We start from the raw sequence: 18603 nt of genomic DNA on the forward strand, positions 1-18603 counted from the left end.
TAATAGGATTAGAAGTTTCATCTAATTTTACTATTTACGATTAGGCATTTATAATAATTTTCAGATTTTTATTTATAGCATTACAATTAAATTCAAGAATCTAATAAAAATTATCACGAATGTTAAATTATAAATACAATATATTTTCTAATTTTATTTTGAACAGATATAATCAATTATTTTATAAACTTTATAAATACAGTAGCCCCTTGTTGGGAGATGAAGAAAGAGAGCAATATAACTCAGTACTAAAAATTCTGGGCTTTTACTAAAGAGATTATACATACTATGCAATCTCTATCCTCTATTCTTTCATCAGCAAGTGTTTCTGATATAAAATATGCTTAGTTTTACAATACTGAATTTTATTCTTGGTTAAATAGTATTAATCGATGTTTACATAAACATCAATACCATGAATGCCCATTTAGAATTATTGTTTCTTTAACAATGACATTTAAAGACAAATACTGTCAATAAAAAACAAAAATATCAATTGCAGTTTTATTATATAGTAATATATTTCATGATAAATCACTTATTAAAAATTCCTGTAATTTATATTTTTCAGTAAAACTTAAAAATACAGTAACTGAAAATTTAAGAAATAAAAATATTGAACATATGACAGATCATCAAAACTTATAAAATTTGAGTAAAATTTTTCTAAAAAGCATAATAAAGTTACTACAGTATAAACATTTTAGAACTTTCCATTCAGAAATACAGAAGTCTTTTCTTACATATTACCAGGTGAATTCGAAATTTCGCACCTTTATGCAAATTGCAATACAATCTATGTAATACAGTCAAATCGCATAAACTTGTAAATAAGGAGATAGCACTCAAAACTAATAAACAAACAACTTTTAATATTAAAAGGAAACATAAATGGTAATTGATCTAACCACTTGTTTAGCTTATTTAGATCTTGACAAATTTATTGTTTCACCTGCATTGGTAGTTTCAAGGACAACAGTAGGAATAAAATACTGTATTTCATTGCAAAAAGGAATTCAATGGCAATTGGTAATTTAAGATTTACTGACTCTATCATTGTAAAATGTGGGAGAGACCAAAAAGAGCATAATATATCTGACTCCGCAATATAATGGGGACTACTGTATTTTAATTTTTATGAAATTTTTAATTTGATGCGACGTGGTGGGATTTTGTAATCAATCAAAGACTGTCAACGTATTATTTATCATGACAACGAGATATCGATTTAACCTTTCTTTTACTTTAAAAGATAATTAGAAATCGTTTTTATTGAAATTTTAGAAATAATGCATATTATAATTATGAAATCTATATAACAATAATAACTAATGATCTAACTACCAATAGAAGGAAAATAAATCATTCCAAAGTCAAATTTATTTTTTTTTAAATTATTCATTTTAAAACAAAGCAATTATAAAAAAGCCTGCATCATCAGGACAGCTTTTTTTAGGTACAGTGTTGAGGAGAGTTTAAAAAATCTAAATTTGTAGATCATCCATGCTACAGTGCCGATTTGACCATATCTATTAAACGAAAAAATGAAAGGCTTTATGGAGAAAATGTATTAAACATATCAAGATACTGAGAAAGTTAGGCAATTAGAAATTTTTTGGATTTTTCAAGAAATTCAGATTTCTGCACTAACAATTTAAAAAGTCATTGGTGCAGATTTTATTGTATGAAAGTGATGACAAGTTAAAGAACTTATCATTTCTCCCCTTTTTTTCCCAATTTGACTAACTTTTGGAAAAATGTTAACATTCTATATATTTGCATGAATTAAATAATTTGATTAATATAGTTAATTACATCAGCATTATCATCATCTATAAAATATTTATATTTATTAAAATTTTAATTTCAAATTATCAAAGACATATAATCCTAACAGTTTTCCTGAACCACTAGTTAAAGTCCACCCCTTTTCAAGACTAAACAAAGCCTAAGGAAGTATGTACATGTGCATTTGTAAACAATTCTTATCAACCCTTAAAAATGCAAAAATGAACCAACCCAAGGGCCAATCCTGATTGTGCTGACTATATACAACTCATCAGTTTTGGAACTCAAATTTTTTACTCTAATAATACACCCAAAAAAAAACTTGAAAACTGAAAGTGTGTTATACATTTTCTTTATATTTTTAAATATATAGTGTTAAAAATTAGTAAAGAAGAGAAGATAAACTTTTGGACGGATCTTGACCAAGTTATAATGTGTGTTCCTGTGAACCAGAGGTTAATCTGTGGGAGTGATTTAAATGGTCATGTTGGGAAGAGGAAGAATGTTGAAAGAAGAGTTTTTGAGAGGTGGAGTGTGGGAGAAAGGTATGGAGAGGGAGAGACTAGTCGATCATGCTGTGGCTTTTGACCTTGCCCTATTTAACATCTACTTTGAGAAGAAAGTGAATAAACTGATTACATACATAAATGGAGGTAGATGCAGCCAGATTGATTTCTTCTTGCGCTGTAGGAGGCATCTGAGTGAAATGAGAAACAGTAAGGTGTTAAATGGTGAAAGTGTTGCTGTACAACATAGAATTCTTCTGGTGGATTGTGGCTTTCTTATGGGCCATTGTAAGAATTGTGTTAGCCAGATTGAGCAAAGGATTAAATGGTGGAGATTAAAAGAGGAGGAATTAAGGAAAGAGTTTAAGATAAAAGTGTTAAAAGAAATTCAGTTCCTGAATGATGTGAAGACATGGTGGCTGCTGAATAGTAATTGCATTTTGAAAGTTGGAGAAGAGGTTTTGGGAAAAACTTCAGAGAAGAGGTCACCAGAAGGAAAGGAACTTTGGTGGTAGAATGCTGAGGTACAATCTGCAGTTAAACGAAAGAAAGAGGCAAAGAAAAGGTGGGATTTGATGAGAAGGCCTGAAGATAAAGAAACTTACCATTTGGGAAATAAAATGACTAAAAAGACAATGGCTATTGTGAAAGCAAAGGCTTTAGTAGAGGCTTATAAAGTTTTCAAAAAGAAAGGTGGGGAAAGGCAGTTGATGAGAATAGCCAAAGCAAGAAATAAGGCATCAAAAGATTTTACCTCTATTAAACTGATTAAAGATAATACAGTAGTAGTATTTCAAGTTTATGAAAGGGTCAAGGAAAGATGGAAAGTATAGTTTAGGAATTTATTGAATGAGGAAAACCCAGAACTATGAGAATGGAGAGGCAAATGAAGGAGTGGTGCAAGATATTAGCAGAGGAGAAGTGGAAAGAATGCTTAGGGAAATGAAGATGAAGAAGCAGCACTGATCGGATTCCGGTGGAGACTTGTAGAGGTTTGGGTAAGGAGGGGATTGATATCCTCTGAGACCTTATGAAGAAACTGGCAGCAGGAGATCCCAGATGAATGGAGGAAGAGTATTCTTGTGCCAGTCTTTAAAGGTAAAGATGATGTACAGGATTGTGGAAACTACAGAGGTATACAGTTATTGTCCCATACTATGAAAATTTGGGAGAAAATTGTCAAAAGAAGGATTAGACAGGAATCTGAGATTGGAGAAGAACAGTTTGGCTTTATGCCAGAAAGAGGTATGGCTGATGCTATCTTTGCTTTGAAACAGCTGATGGAAAAGCACAGAGAAATGTAGGAAGATTTGCACATGGTGTTCATAGATCTGGAAAAGACGTATGATAGGATACCAAGGCAAGAGATATGGAGATGTTTGAGGGAAAAGAATGTTCCAGAAAAATACATTAGGCTCATCAAGGAAATGTATGAGGGAGCGGAGACTCAAATTAAAAGTAGCACAGGTTCTCCATTAATGTTGGTATACATCAGGAATTGGTCCTTAGCCCTGATAATGGACGTGTTGGTTTTTGACATGAAGTGTGGTGCTCCATGAGGTATGCTGTTTGCAGATGATACTGAACTGTGTGAACTTTCCCAAACCAAGGCTGAGAAGAAACTGAAAGAGTGGAGGAAAATTTTGGAAGAAAGGGGCATGAGGATTAGCAGAATTAAAACAGCTTATATGACTGAATGACAAGGATGAGTGCAATATTAAAATCCAAAATGTGCCGCTTCCTATGGTTCCAAGTTTTAAGTATCTAGGGGCCTTTGTCAAGATGGGAAAAGATTGAACTCAGAAGTGTAACATAGAATTAAATGTGGATGGTTGAACTGGAGGAAGTTGAGTGATATGTTATGTGACAAAAAAGTTAGCTGCAAACTAAAAGGTACATTGTACAAATCAGTTATTAGACCTGCAATGTTGCACCATACAGCAATAAGATTATAGTTACATATCTTATATAAAAGCAAACTGCATATGTGTAAATTTGGTCACAAGAAAGCATTGGCAAATTTGACATATTTAAAAAGTTGGCAATGCCACACACAATATATTTTCACTTATGCCTGTGCACCTCAATACCCTTCATTTACATACCCCACAAAAAATTCTAAATGCCATTTGTCAAAGAATAATTTTGAATAGTCTAGAGAGGTCTAGGAAATTCCATAAATTTTTGCATCAACCTAATATATTGAATCCATCTTCAGGAAACATAAAATATCAAGAATATTGCTATAGATAAAAACTTTCATAACAGCTTCAAGTTTACTGATGACAGCAATATTAGCAATCAATAGAGAGGGTTTGAAAAAAAAATTGATAAAAAATGAATTTGAAAAAAATTAATTAAAATAATAGTGAAGATAAGCCTTAAGCAACTTGTGAGCTTTGGAGAGAAAGTGGGAGGAAATACTAAAAATAAGTATTAAGATTAATCTCAGTGAACTTTATATGCTCAGAACAACTCTTTATAGAAAATGAAGATGTAAAAATTAGATCAGAAAATTGAAATTGTCAAAAATCATTTCTTTAATTTATGAAAATTTAGATGTAAAATTCTAAAGTACCATGTTTAATTAACTTTAAAATATGGACATTTGATTTAAAAATTATTAAAAACTGAAAGCATTTGAAATATAATTACATAGTAAAGTGTTGTAGACTTCATTAAAATTTTTAAATCATTAAAGTCAGAAGAACCTTAACAGCTAGCAATAAAAAAAGATAAAATTATATAACTTGACCATATACATAGATATGACACTTACAAAAACATCTTTTGGAGAGCCTGATGGAAAAAAAAATATATGTGGAAGAAGAAGAAGAAGATGACAAGCCACTTGTTGGGATAATATTAAGGATTAAATTAGACTCAGTTATCAGCAATGCCTAATAGATCCTTGGAAGGATTTGTACATCAATTTCCTGGAAGATATCTGAGAGAGAGAAATTTTGGAAATCACACTTTTAAAATTATCAACTAAATATGAATTTTAATTATTAATTGAAAATTTATAATGAAACAGGTAAATTAATCTGAAGTTTCATATTTGGTACAAGTTTTCTCCAAAACCTTCAATTTCTAAAGATTGATACATCAAAAAATAAGTGATCAGTTTAATAAAATTACGTGATACGGGATGTCGTTAATTTTTTCATGATAAACATTTGGAAACATTTAAAATCCATTCAAGTTTTCATTTAGATCAAAAAATTAATTTGTCTGGTAGATTTGAAGAGATATACATATAAGAATAGTATGCTTAAATGTATGTAATTATTTTAAAAATTTAATGATGAAAAAGTTACAAATGTTTAAGATGACCATTTTTATAAAAATTAAATATATGCACATATATAAGTGTGTATTTAATTATCTTTATATTACATACCTTTCCTCTATCATATTCTTCATTATAGTCATCATAATGGTCCCTCTTCTGCAAGCTATCCTCCATCACTTCTCTTTCTAAATGACTCCTGTTGCCATCCCAAGAATTCACTGCAAGTTAGACATACACACTTGTCGGATTCAACTCCTTCTTCAGAGTTACTTGTTCCAAAGTTTCTTGGCAGACCCAACTTAAGGGTGCACATAGATTTGCATTGCCTCTGCTCATAATCTTCACTGCTGCTGATTGCATTATATATCATACAGAGGTCAGATTCGGAGCAAGAGTTCCTAACTTGCACCCCATTTCTTTCTTAATGGGTCTCACTTTAGTGACTGCCAAGTTTCAATAAAAACTACTGTATATTTAAAACTATATATAATTTAAGAAATAAATATTGCACAACCTTATCATTTAATTGACTTTAAAAATTCCAAATATATATCTCATTATATGATTTTCTTGTCTTCGTTTAAATGATCGAGATGTGACAAATTACTATTACAATAATTTTAACGAATATCATGATTATAAATGCGCTATAGTAATTGTTTTCAGATATATCCAAATATGTAAAACAGAATAAATTTTTGCATATCTTAAAAATAATTCTGTTTGCAATGAATTTTCCTTTCAAATTATCCAATCAAAAATTATGAATATTCACAAAGTAATACTACTACTTAAATACTTATCTGTATAAATTTCTTTTATGTTTAACAGAACTGTTAATAGGATAATTAATAACGTATGAAAACCATATAAAGAAATTACATCATAATAGCCTACTTAAAGAATTAGTTTCCTTACATTAAAGTAGAGAATCTATAGGAATTGCATTTGTATTTTTATTAACTTTTAGAACAATTTAAAAGCATTAGTAAAAAAAAAAGACTTTCAAGATTTGTACCAAAAAATTTTTTGCAAAAATTGTAAAATTGATTATAAAAATGTTTATGTCAGAATGCAGATATTCCCATAAAAAAAATATCAAACTTTACCATAATTTTATGTAAATAACACACAAGTTGCAGGCCTGAGTAGGTACAGTACAAGGCAATTTAAAATTACAATTATAGATTAATCAGTTTTTTCTGTCTAAGGTCACTAATAATATGAAAAATCCTTTGTACCACAGACATTCTTCTGCCATCAAATTTTTCCCAACTCACCAAAGGGTTTGTGTGTGCATGTATGCGAACATTGTCCTGTTACAGCTTAGCATATATGTTTTGTGTTCGGTAATGTGCTTGAAATTTTTCTTTCTCACAGCAGGTTTATCATACTTGAAACACGTGTAGCTTTTGTGAATCACACATATACTGTGCATACTTGAAAAATAAATATTACAGTGTTTTGAGTATTGATTCTGTGCAAAACAATGTATTCATTAATGGTTCTGCAGGTTATTCAATCAATCTTAACATAGTATAGTCATATACTGTATCATTTTCAGTCTGTTTAACTCTAAAAACTTCTCTGTATATCCGGATACAAAATGGTTTTTACTCCGCAGTCTACAAAGGGAATTTGTATGGCAAAACAAGTCAAACAGCTTTCCCTTCGGCCAATTTTGTCTTGAACTAATTAAGGCAGTTTAGGCCAATCTCGTGTTTAAAGAATTAGAGCATGTATAAACAAATTTAAGGCATATAGCAACATACACCAGTAAAAAAAATGCTAGCAATGTCTGTAATGTTCAGATTACTTATAAAATTTTGCAAAAAAACAAAAAAAAATTTGGTAATCTTCCATTCTGATACTCTGGCACTACTCAGGTTTTATAGGTGCCAGATTAATGAATATAATAATATAGGTTAAAATATTGATAAAAATTAAATAGAAAATAATATCTTAATTTTAAATTTCATTCATACATACAGCAAAAAGCTAAAAGCAAACAAATATTACATCAGAAGTGACATTCTTTTTTGGCAAATTTTTCTGTTTTACAAATCATGATTGCATTTTAACATGAAATTTTCCATTTATGAAAAACATTCAAAACTAGTCAGAACAACAAATTTCTGGAGATAAAAAGTATATTTAAACACAGTAACTATATAGAATATACTTTCTAATTATATTCTAACAATTATTGTAATTAATCTGAGATTTTCTTTTTGAAAAAGAAATGAATGAAGCAAGCACAAAAAACAATTTGCTATTGTCTATATGATCACTCATTTTACTGTTCTCATTTTGCAAAATTGCAGTGAGAATCAAATTTGTTATGCAAAAATAAATCATGTTATGCATTCTGCTTTCACTTTTGCTATCTACCTATCTATCTATAGGGACCAAGAAAAGTTCTCTGCAACAAATAACAGCAAGTACCAGATTCTTCATATAAAATTCATGTCACTGATATTATGGATATTTGTTAATTAAGTTTTTCTGAGTTTACTTTAATATTTTTAATAATTGATAAAATTTTTGTCCTTTGATAGGCATTTGCATCTTCCTCATATAAAGTTTAGGAGGTTTCCTCTCAATATTCTATTTTTCATTTCACTTATTTTATAAGTACATCTATAATGAAGTATAACAGAAAAACAATGCTTTAACGTTTAAGATGGTATTTTCTAAACTGCGTATCAGTCATGCTTTCAACAGATGCTGCAGAGGTTTGAGATGTATGGCGCGAAGGTTTTATTTCTATTCTAGAAATTTTTTTTGTTGGGTATATGTCTCTGTACGTTATTTGCATAAAATTATGGTAATTAATAAAAGAGAATAAATGATAATCTTTTCTTAAGACTTCTGATCAAAAATAATTTAAGTTTAAAGAAATTTAAATGCAAAACATAGAATATTAAGGATTGAACAAAAATCAGTTCTTCTGTTGAAAATACTTTATAATCAATTTAATTATGTGATAAGCCTATAATTACAATGGAAATCAAAACGAGCAAAAATTATTGTAACATCATCACAATGCTGTATTGCAATTTTTAATCATATTTTTAATTTATCTTAAAATATATCCTCCTGATCTCAAATTAGTAGTGTCGTCATACTTTTTCTGATAACAACAGAGAGTTGTGCTGGTCATCTACGTAACTCCATTCTGGGGAAAATTTTTGAATTAAAATCATGTGACTTCCAGTCTAGATCAGAAGTTTGTATTTAGTTAATTTGGGCCTCCCGTTCCTAAGCTTTCCATATCTGGTCTCGACTTTCATCTGTCTAACACCATTCTCAAGATTAAGGAAGGACAGTCAGACAAAGACTGATGACAGTGGGAATTTATAGGTTTACAATTTTTTCAAATTTCAGCCCAACAATAGTTAAACATACGTGGCATTGACTGTTTTTTCACATTCTAGTCAAGAGAGATTGGAAAAATAAAACAACTATTACAACTACAATTAAAAATATAAAAGAAACGTTTTTGAGTTTTGGTTTTCAACTTTAATTATATCGAAATAAACAAGATTTTTAGATTAACAGTCTTATTATTTCCAAATTTTTACAAATGCAATTACCATCTTAAATACTATTAAATTTTAAATATATTGAATAGATCAGGGCAAAACTGCTAAAACAAAATTTAAAACTTTTTACAGAAAATGTAAAAAGTAATTTATATGAATTTTACTTTTTGTACATTTCAATTCAGATTGTAATCTTCGTAGATCTTTTCAATAAAACTGTTTTCTTATTCTTTTACAATATTCAATAAGTTACAGAATTTTTAAAATTTATTTTTATTACAGTATTACTCCAAGCTGTTCAATAATAAATAATAAAATAAGATTATGTATCATAAATTAGGCTAGAATTCATCTCTGCAAATGTGTACAAAGTTATTAAAGAAATTCGGTTCTAGTTTTTGTTAATGCCTAATAATTTATAAATAAATTTAAATTATAATTCTTCATATATTTATTAAGGCTATGTTGTTTATTGTAATATCAAATTTTATTGCAGTAAATAAACTACCCAAATAAAAGAAATTGAAAAGTTTCTTAATTATCACCTACTAGAACAGTCCATTTACCTCTATGAAAAGATATCTAACTCCACTTTGGATTTATTGTTGCAATAGATACAAAAGTTTTTCCTTATAATATTCAGTAATACAATATATATTTAGCAATTCCATGTTCATTTGTATTTAGAATTAATCTGCCAAGTCTTGTTTTTAATCGGACTTACTTGTATCTGCACATGTGAAATTCATTAAATACTGAATTAGGCGACAGAAATTCAAAAATACAAATTTGATGGAACAATTAAGTGAAAAGCTTAACATATAGTTATACTTTATACAGTTATGAAGTAACACAGAGTTATACTTATTTCATTTTCTTCTCCTTTAAAACTTTATTTCTAATTATCAACAAAAAAATTATTCGATTAATTTTTCCATAAATCAAAATAGTAGTAATTGAGTTCATTAAATGTAAGACGTTTTAGCTCAGACATGATGTTCTGAGAATCATATTATTCCTTTTTCATTCTTCCTTCATTTAAGCCATTACTAAATTTACTACTGTAAATTAATTTTTTAAAATGTAATAAAACTTAATAATTTCAAATAGCAATTAATCCATATTCGAATAAATATTTCATTGGTTTAACCGTTAATATCTAAGTATTGCAACTTAAAAAAACCTAACAAAAATCCTAATATTTCAATTATGTAATTTTCAGCTGTTTGCCACTGAAATTCAGAAAATCAAAGTTAAAATTAAACTTTCTATATTAGCTAAAGAAAGAAAAAATAAATAAAAAACCATTATCTTATTCCTTTTATATTAAAAGTTGAAAATTTTTACTTATAATGAATTATAAATTTGTCTACTGATTATGCAGGATGTCATCATATTTAATACATTGTAGCAGAATAGTGTAAACTCAAAGAATAACTGACAATACAATAGCAGAGTTATTTCACTTTTTGTAAATTTACAAAAGTATAAAGAATTGGAAATGACGTGTATCAGTTTTGGAATATGACAATAAAACATGGTTATCTTTGCTTAATTATAATTTTAAAACTTCAATTTAAAATAACTCAAATTTTTCAATTATGAAATAAGAAAGTGATTACATTTGCATAATAGATGAAATTCTAAGTCTAATTACTGTCGTTAAAACTACTTAAAATTAAACAACTTTTATAATATTTTGCAACTAGTCATACATAATTTTAAAAATGGCACTTTTTTTTGATAGAAAAATTCTATTGTTTACAGATTGTACTTGTCCTTCCTGAAATATGGAATTTATTTTACCAAACAATCACAAAACACAAGGAAAAGATATCGTTTTAATTTATGATTCACAGATGATTCCGTAAATCATAACAAATCTGATTCGTGTGATTCTAAGTAAAAATAATTATTTGTGCCAAATTTACTGCCATTTTGAGTTCTAAAAATTGATTTTTCAAGATGAATCGGCTTAGGCATTCATTCAATTCGTCTTTCCTCAAAAAAGCTTCACGCAATTATACATTTTGGAAAACCTGGCTCGAGTGAATGAATTCAAAACTTGATTAACTCATGGTGATGATGATGGTATTTGGCTCATTTCATCATTTGCCAAACCTCATTTACTGTTAAATACAACGAAATTAAAACATTTATGAGGCACGCCAATTGCAAGAAGCATGAAAAAAAGAATTGCATCTCATTTATCTTCTCCCTCCCCTGGTCATTGCATAAGCCAATGAAGTAGTTTTCAAACATGGTGACCCTAAGTGACACAATGGGATAGTTTTTTGAGTAAAAGGGAATTAATTAATTTTAATTTCTCTGGGGATAGTGTTACAATATTAACTTTCTCTGAAATAAAATTACAAATTTGTTTTGTAGTACACAATAAAACCATGCATATCCACATATAAATGAAGAATTTTCAAGCTTCTTTCAAAAGACTAATTCTAGATTTCCTAATCGTTTTCCATTCTTAATCTTAACGTTTATTAATTAATGAATGTACTGTGCTTATAATGTAAATCATTAATTTTTCTAAACAAAAATAAACTTTAGAAACTATTCAAAAGAATCTGATTCTTATCGAAATTGGGAGCTTTTGGGAGAATCAAAATTGGAACCAGGTATTGTCCCATCACTAATTCCTCTACAAAAACTTTTACTGAAATAATTTTTTTGTACAAAGAAATAATGATTTCGTATTTGAGTACTACAGAAACAATTTTCCAAACTATCTTCAAAAAATCAAAAACTTTTCAAAAGAAAGAAAGAAAACCAATTTCAGTTATTTAGTTATAAGGCAATAAATGAGAAAGGCAGGTTCTACATATAGAAATCTGAAAACAGGATGGTAGAATATTGGAAAGACATAAAAGTTAAGATCACAGATATGCCAAGCTCAGAAAGCATATGATCAAAATATAAATATTAGTTTAAATAAGGCATCGTTGTTCAAGAATGCAGAATATTTTCAGACTCAAAAATTCTCAAACATACACAGAACTCTGGATTATGTTTCTTTCATAATGTTTTACTTTACAAGTGATAAAAATGCAATTACATAAAAGATTTTCATGTAATCAGTTTCTAATTATTTGAATTGAAGGACCCCTTTTTTTTTCATGGCCAAACACATCAGATTTAATTTCTCATGCAGTTTTCTTTGGGTCTCTAGTTGTAGCACTTACAATCAACCTATGTTGATGAGTAGATATCATCATCTTTCTTTCTCTCACTCCCTTGATTTTCAATAGATCTACTTTCTTTCTATTTCTTTATAATTTTTTAAATGCCTCTAACATATAAATCATGCTGTTCATCAACTACACGAAATGAGTGCAAGCGTTTATAACTTTCCACAACTTCCGCTCACTGGATTATTGTTAAACCTGATGCAGACCCATGAAACAGGGTGAAAAATGTTCCTTTAAAAAAATGAGTGTTGCTGGAAAAAAGTATTTAAGCTGTTGTTCAAGCATTTTATCATTATAATTAAACATACTAAATATTAAAAATAATTTTATATAATATTTTTTCAATTAAAATATAATTTGTTTATAATTTAAATTGTTTTGCTGATTGCCAGCCAAATCAACCCAATACTGGGCAGGTGGCAACCCTAATGCCACCTTATTTTTCCTAAAATAGAGACAGTACTGACCGAGTGCAATGTCTCACCGCTCAGACTACACAAAAGAAAAGTCTGTCATGGCAGACATCACCTCATGTATGGGAATTTGCATTCTCTCTGCTTTGTTGACATGAAAGCTTCCAATAAACTAATACTTAATTGTTAATATCATAATTTAAAAAATTTTTAATCTTCGACTGAAACAAATAATTAAGTTTCTTGTTAAATATGGAAGAATCGTTTTAAGAATTGGAAATTATGATGAAATTTGCTTGATTTCAATTCCCGAAAAATGCCAGATTTTTCTGATTCCAATTAATCATCCCATCACTAACAGAAATCATTTCCTACCACAGAAACTTTAATGGTGATTTCAGTTATATTGTATATCCCTAATATCAAATTACTTATTATTAATAGTAGCAAAACATAGCCTGATTAATTATGGTGACTGTTTGGTTTATTAATTTATTTCAAATGCATTAGCTTAGAAGAAAAATCACAATTAAAAAATTAATGCACTTTAAAACCAGTGTGCAATAATAATCAAATTATGCCCATGGAACAGGAGTAAAAAAAATCATTACCACATCACAGCACAGGAATACATCATTGAAGAACAGCTTTATCACAAATGACAAAGGAGTCTGGCAATTAATGCAAATTAACCAATATCAGAGATAGCTTTACAATTTACTGATGTACAACAATTGTGATGAAACTGTTCTTTAGGGATGAATCCTTGTGCTGTAATGTTGTAATCCTTTATTTTTTACTATTATTCCACATACAGAATTTGATTACTATTGCTTGCTTGCAAAAAAAAATTGATCCACCTTAAAGCAACAGTGTATATATGATCTGTTAAGAAATTATAAGACCATTATCTTTTTTTTTAGTTTTCTCAAAACTAACAATGTTTAAGGTCAATATTATTCTCACCAAAATAAGTACAATAAATAATCAAGTTTTGAACAATTAGTTCAACAATTTCAACAGATTTTAGTTATTAGTTTTGCAAAAGTCAAATTTTCACTGTTAATCTAAATATATAAAATTACATGTCCTGACTGACTGATTGATTCATCATCGTTCAGAGCAAATCGCCAAACCCAGAGATGAAATTTGGTACATAGTTTCGGTACGTCACGAAAATGCACACTAAGAAGGAATTTTGAAAATTCCCCCGCAGGGTGGGAGAGGATTAAGGCTTAACCTAAAGAATGGCTTCTACTGTACTATTTTAGATGCAACTTTTTGTTTTTGATAGTAATAACTTAATTTCCAAATGTACAATATTTACCAAATCATCCAAATCGTTTGCCCAAGCAACGCTGGGCTCATTTGCTAGTAAATTCTAAGACCACCATGAAAACAAATATTGAAAAGTAACTTTTTTGTTGATTACTAGTTGATTGTTGCTCCATTTCTTCATATCACTTTAAATAGCCTGTTTGGAATTGATTCTACCAATTTTTTCAGTAGACTGTTGTCAATATTATTTACTGGCACATAATTTCACATTCAAATTCTGGAACACTTAAAAATTGGCAACTGTTTGCATATACCTTCTGACAAAATCCACTAAAGTTTTCAAAGGGTTAAGTCAAGACTTCTTGATGGCCAAGGTAAAACATTTTTTTCCCCTTAAACCAGTCTTGAGTTGCCTTTGAGTTATGGCAGGTGGCATTGTCTTGTTGGTAGTACCATTTTCTTCATCTAAAATGTGATCTAAATGGAAGCACATGTTTTTCCACTAACACCTGATAATTTTCAGATTTTAATTTAATGCTAACTTTAACAAGAATAAGTTTAGCATCATAATAGAATGCTTACCAAACCATGAAAGTGCCTCCACCCATTTGTCTACTAAACAAATTACTGAAGTGTCTTGCACAAATCATGCCAATATGAATTATTCCCATCTGGGTTGTCAAGATTAAACTTCTTTTCATCTGAAAACACCACATGGATCCAGGATATATACTTCTTGGCCTATTGTAATCTTGCCTGTTTATGTGCCTCAAGTCATTTTGGGGTTATCCTTTAGTTTTACGTAACTTGCATTCTTGGTTTTCCTTAATATTTTCCAAACAATTACATGTGAAATTTTTGCCCCAATTTCACATGAAATCTGTGGACATGTTCTGTTGAGTTTTCAGACAAAAAAACACATCTATAATCAAGTGAGGACAGTGATTCTTTTCAACCAAACATAATTTTCCGTTTTTTCCCAACACATGATGAACTGCTGTTTTAGACCTATTAATTAAGGAGACTGCTATGGCCTTTTCTGAGTAACCAGCCCAAGCATAATAATAAATTTTCTGGATTTTTTCTCTTCCCAATTCATTTCCTTCTGGCATAATATTTAACACAACCACACAAAAATAACCTTAAGAAAACCATTAAAATTAGTCATGTGACATTATTAAAAACCAACAAACGTGTGGGTGATAAAAATTTTTCCTGAAAAAAAGAATTAAATCATTTTCTCGTGATGGTCTTATAATTTATTAACAGTGAAAATTTGACTTTTGTAAAAAACTAATAATTAAAATCTGTTGAAATTGTTGAACTAATTGTTCAAAACTTGATTATTTATTGTACTTACTTTGTTGAGAATAATAATTGACCATTAAACTTTGTTAGTTTTGAGAAAATTAAACAAATGTACCGGTCTTATAATTTCTTAACGGAGTGTAGGCCTATACATAGAAGAAATAATTAAATAATCAAAATAAAAATGTTTCAAATTAGACATTACAGTTGCAAAATATTATTCCGATATTGTAACTAATATTTAGAATATATATTTAAAAATTATTATTATTATTCTAATAATTTACATAAACTCACCTCCTTCACCATAACCTTTACTAGAATATTTTTGTAATTCTTTAACAATTTCATTTCTCTCTCTTCCATTCCAATATTTATTATGATTAGAATTATGATCATTTGTCTTCTGAGTGAAACCGTCCTTAACATCAGAATCCCAATATTTGGAAGGAACTTAAAAAAATAAATAATATTAAGAAACAAACTTATCATTTTTTTCATCATCATTAGATTATTTAAAATTTTATAACCTTTAAAATACAATTTATATATAAAATAAAAACTGTTTATTTTTTGTAGTATCAATCGTCAATCATTGATATATATATTAATATATCAATATATATCTTTTTAAATATAATATTTAATAACACATGTAAAGCTACAAAAAAGCACCGTATATACCAAATACATGATTATATCTACTCAAGATAGGTTGATTGTAAGTGCTGCAAATTGAGACCGAAAGAAAACTGTAAGAGAAATTAAATCTGTGTTTGGCCATGATAAAATAGGATCCTTCAATTCAAATGAATTCATTCAAATGATTACATGAAAAAACTTTCATGGTAGAATGACAAGAAGAAAGCCACCTTCAACTCCTACTTAAATGAAAAAGATTCCAATTTGCTACGAAATATGTAAACAAACCACTAGAATTTTGGAAGTCAATTATTTGATCTGCTGAGTTGAAGTTTGAACTATTTAAACAAAAAGAAAAACCTGTACATGGAGCCCAAAAGGATCAATCTTGAAAATATGTTATTTTAAGCTTGCAGTGAAACATGGCAGAGGCTTTGGAATGGTATGGGTCTGCCTCTCTTACAGTGGTATTGTTAGTTTGGCATTTATTGCCTCTACAATGAATGTTTTTGCTTTCAGAGATACACTAGATGCCAATTCTACATCATAAATGAGTATTCAAAGCCATTATATTTTTCAGAGAAACAATGATTCAAAATATACATCCAAGGTAGGTACAGATTTTTTAACAAAAAAAAAAAAAAAATTATGATACTGCAGGGATATAATCAGAAATTTTTGAGTGTGAGTTACCCTCATCACTGATGGCTTGTGTAGACTTAGCATAAGTAGGTAAGTTACCATAAAAATGCAACAGCCAAGATCACTAGCAACATATTACTGTGATTATCAGTATGGCAACACCTCGCATGCCACGAGTGGAGTGAAAAGACGGTATATCTATCAGAAATGTTACAAATTGAAAAACCAAACATATCTGATGTTTCTATATAAATATTCTGAATAGCCTTTAAATTCAACAAATGTTAAACTTCTAAGGGCCAACTGCACAAGTTACAATATAAACAACAGAATAACTACCTGCAGAATAAATTTGATCTCGTCGCTAATCTAAAGAATAAGCTACTCTTGTTGCATGAGTTACTTTGATTCATCAACTAGCTATTGGTCAGTTAGCCAGAAAATTGTTACTACATAGTTGCAAGACTGAAAACAATGGTGAACAAGATATAGTAGTGAAAAATAAGTGAGTGAAAGTATGAAATAGATTGGAGTACATACAAAATATATATTAGGAGATTTGGTGGCTTTTATCTATAATATTTTAATTTAAGTATATTCACTTAATTCTAAAAATTAACATAAAATTGGAGTTTTTTAAATTGAAATCGATTCTCAGAACTTATAATTCCTACACAACATCATAAGGTTGATCCTTCATAAAAATATTCTGCCGATACTGAATAAGTTTTCTTTAAATATTCTAAATAAAGGTTGTTCACATCAGAATCAGAGCTGGTTGACCATCTTTCTCCACTAATCCACTAATACATCTTAACCACTTGAAATCGGCCAATTAACTTGTCTGGCAGTTTAACCCAAAGATCTACACTTGTGTAATGTGTCGAGGGTAATTCCGTACATCAAAGTGCATTTAACCTTGAGATTAAAACTGATATGGCAAATCTAACAAATACATCACAAATACAATGAATTGCTTATGAAAGTGAAAACAGATAAGGATCTTTCTTGATCTGTTACAACCAATAGAAATTTTTGATATTTGAAATCTTCTGGAACTGCAGTTTATACTATTAAATTTAAAGAATGTAAATTCAGCATTAAGTTGTAAAAAACAAATAAAAAAAACTGAATAAACTTGAAAATACAAATATTGCCGAATTTTTGAAGTTTTTCAGATGCATCCAAATAAATAATAAACAAGTAAAATGGCAAGGCCGTATTTGGGACAAGACTATGTCTCAGAGACTCACTACTAAGTGGGATCACTTTCACGCTCACAGCAGGTCTTTGTTTTCATTCTCCAATCTTCTTTGGTATCGCTGGTTTTGAGCGCGATTGTTCAAACTTCGCTGGCCACAGCCACGACCATGATGCATTTTCGGTGAATTTAACCTATTCAATGTCAAAATTTTTCTCCATTGTGTGTCGCCACAGGTTGAATTTTTGTCGATGCCTAATGAAAATTTCCCGTTTTTGAAAAACAATTGTGGCTACTAATAAATGTAAAAACAAAAAATTTATATTTCGGAAGTTAGTTTTAATATAAAAATAATATGAAATTATAATGACTAGCACCATCTAGTTTCAAAAATGCACAATGTGTGCATTTCCAACTTCCCAACAAGCAACACATGAGCAAATCTCGCAATAGTTCCTGTTTATAGAAAGAGTGTTGCCATTTTGTATTTTATTTTGACTTGGTTCTCGGTCCTGAGTACCTATAAGTCTGGTTTTTTTTTATGTGCACATGATTTGGGCACCTAATACTCTGTGCCAAACTGCAACTCCTGACATGTACTCCTTCATACCTCTAAGCTGATAAGCCATGACAGCACCACAATTTTATAAACAAGACATAGTCTTGTCAAAAACAGAACTCATATATTTCAGAATAAAATATTTTAAAAAATAAAACCTTATTTATTTTTTAATTAAACATATAAATGAATTATTGAATATTAATATAATAAAATAAAAAAT

At 29.1% G+C, this 18603-nt stretch overlaps 1 protein-coding gene across 4 annotated transcripts in view; it reads right to left on the reverse strand.

The window, feature by feature from the left end:
* scny (scrawny) overlaps positions 1–18603 on the reverse strand; it is a 357320-nt gene that overhangs the window by 29632 nt on the left and 309085 nt on the right. For 2 of the 4 annotated variants that reach the window (XM_067262464.1, XM_067262465.1), the window contains 2 exons: positions 15634–15789; positions 5698–5807 (listed from right to left, as the gene is read on the reverse strand). In XM_067262464.1, the coding sequence (XP_067118565.1) occupies positions 5698–5807; positions 15634–15789 (266 nt within the window). Of the gene's footprint in view, positions 1–5073; positions 5242–5697; positions 6033–15633; positions 15790–18603 lie in introns of those variants that run through there. The other 2 variants (XR_010879658.1, XM_067262466.1) reach the window with 2 other exon arrangements.

Source organism: Centruroides vittatus, unplaced genomic scaffold (genome assembly GCF_030686945.1).
Source record: "Centruroides vittatus isolate TY-2023 unplaced genomic scaffold, ASM3068694v2 contig_1477, whole genome shotgun sequence".
Taxonomy (NCBI): Eukaryota; Metazoa; Arthropoda; class Arachnida; order Scorpiones; family Buthidae; genus Centruroides; species Centruroides vittatus.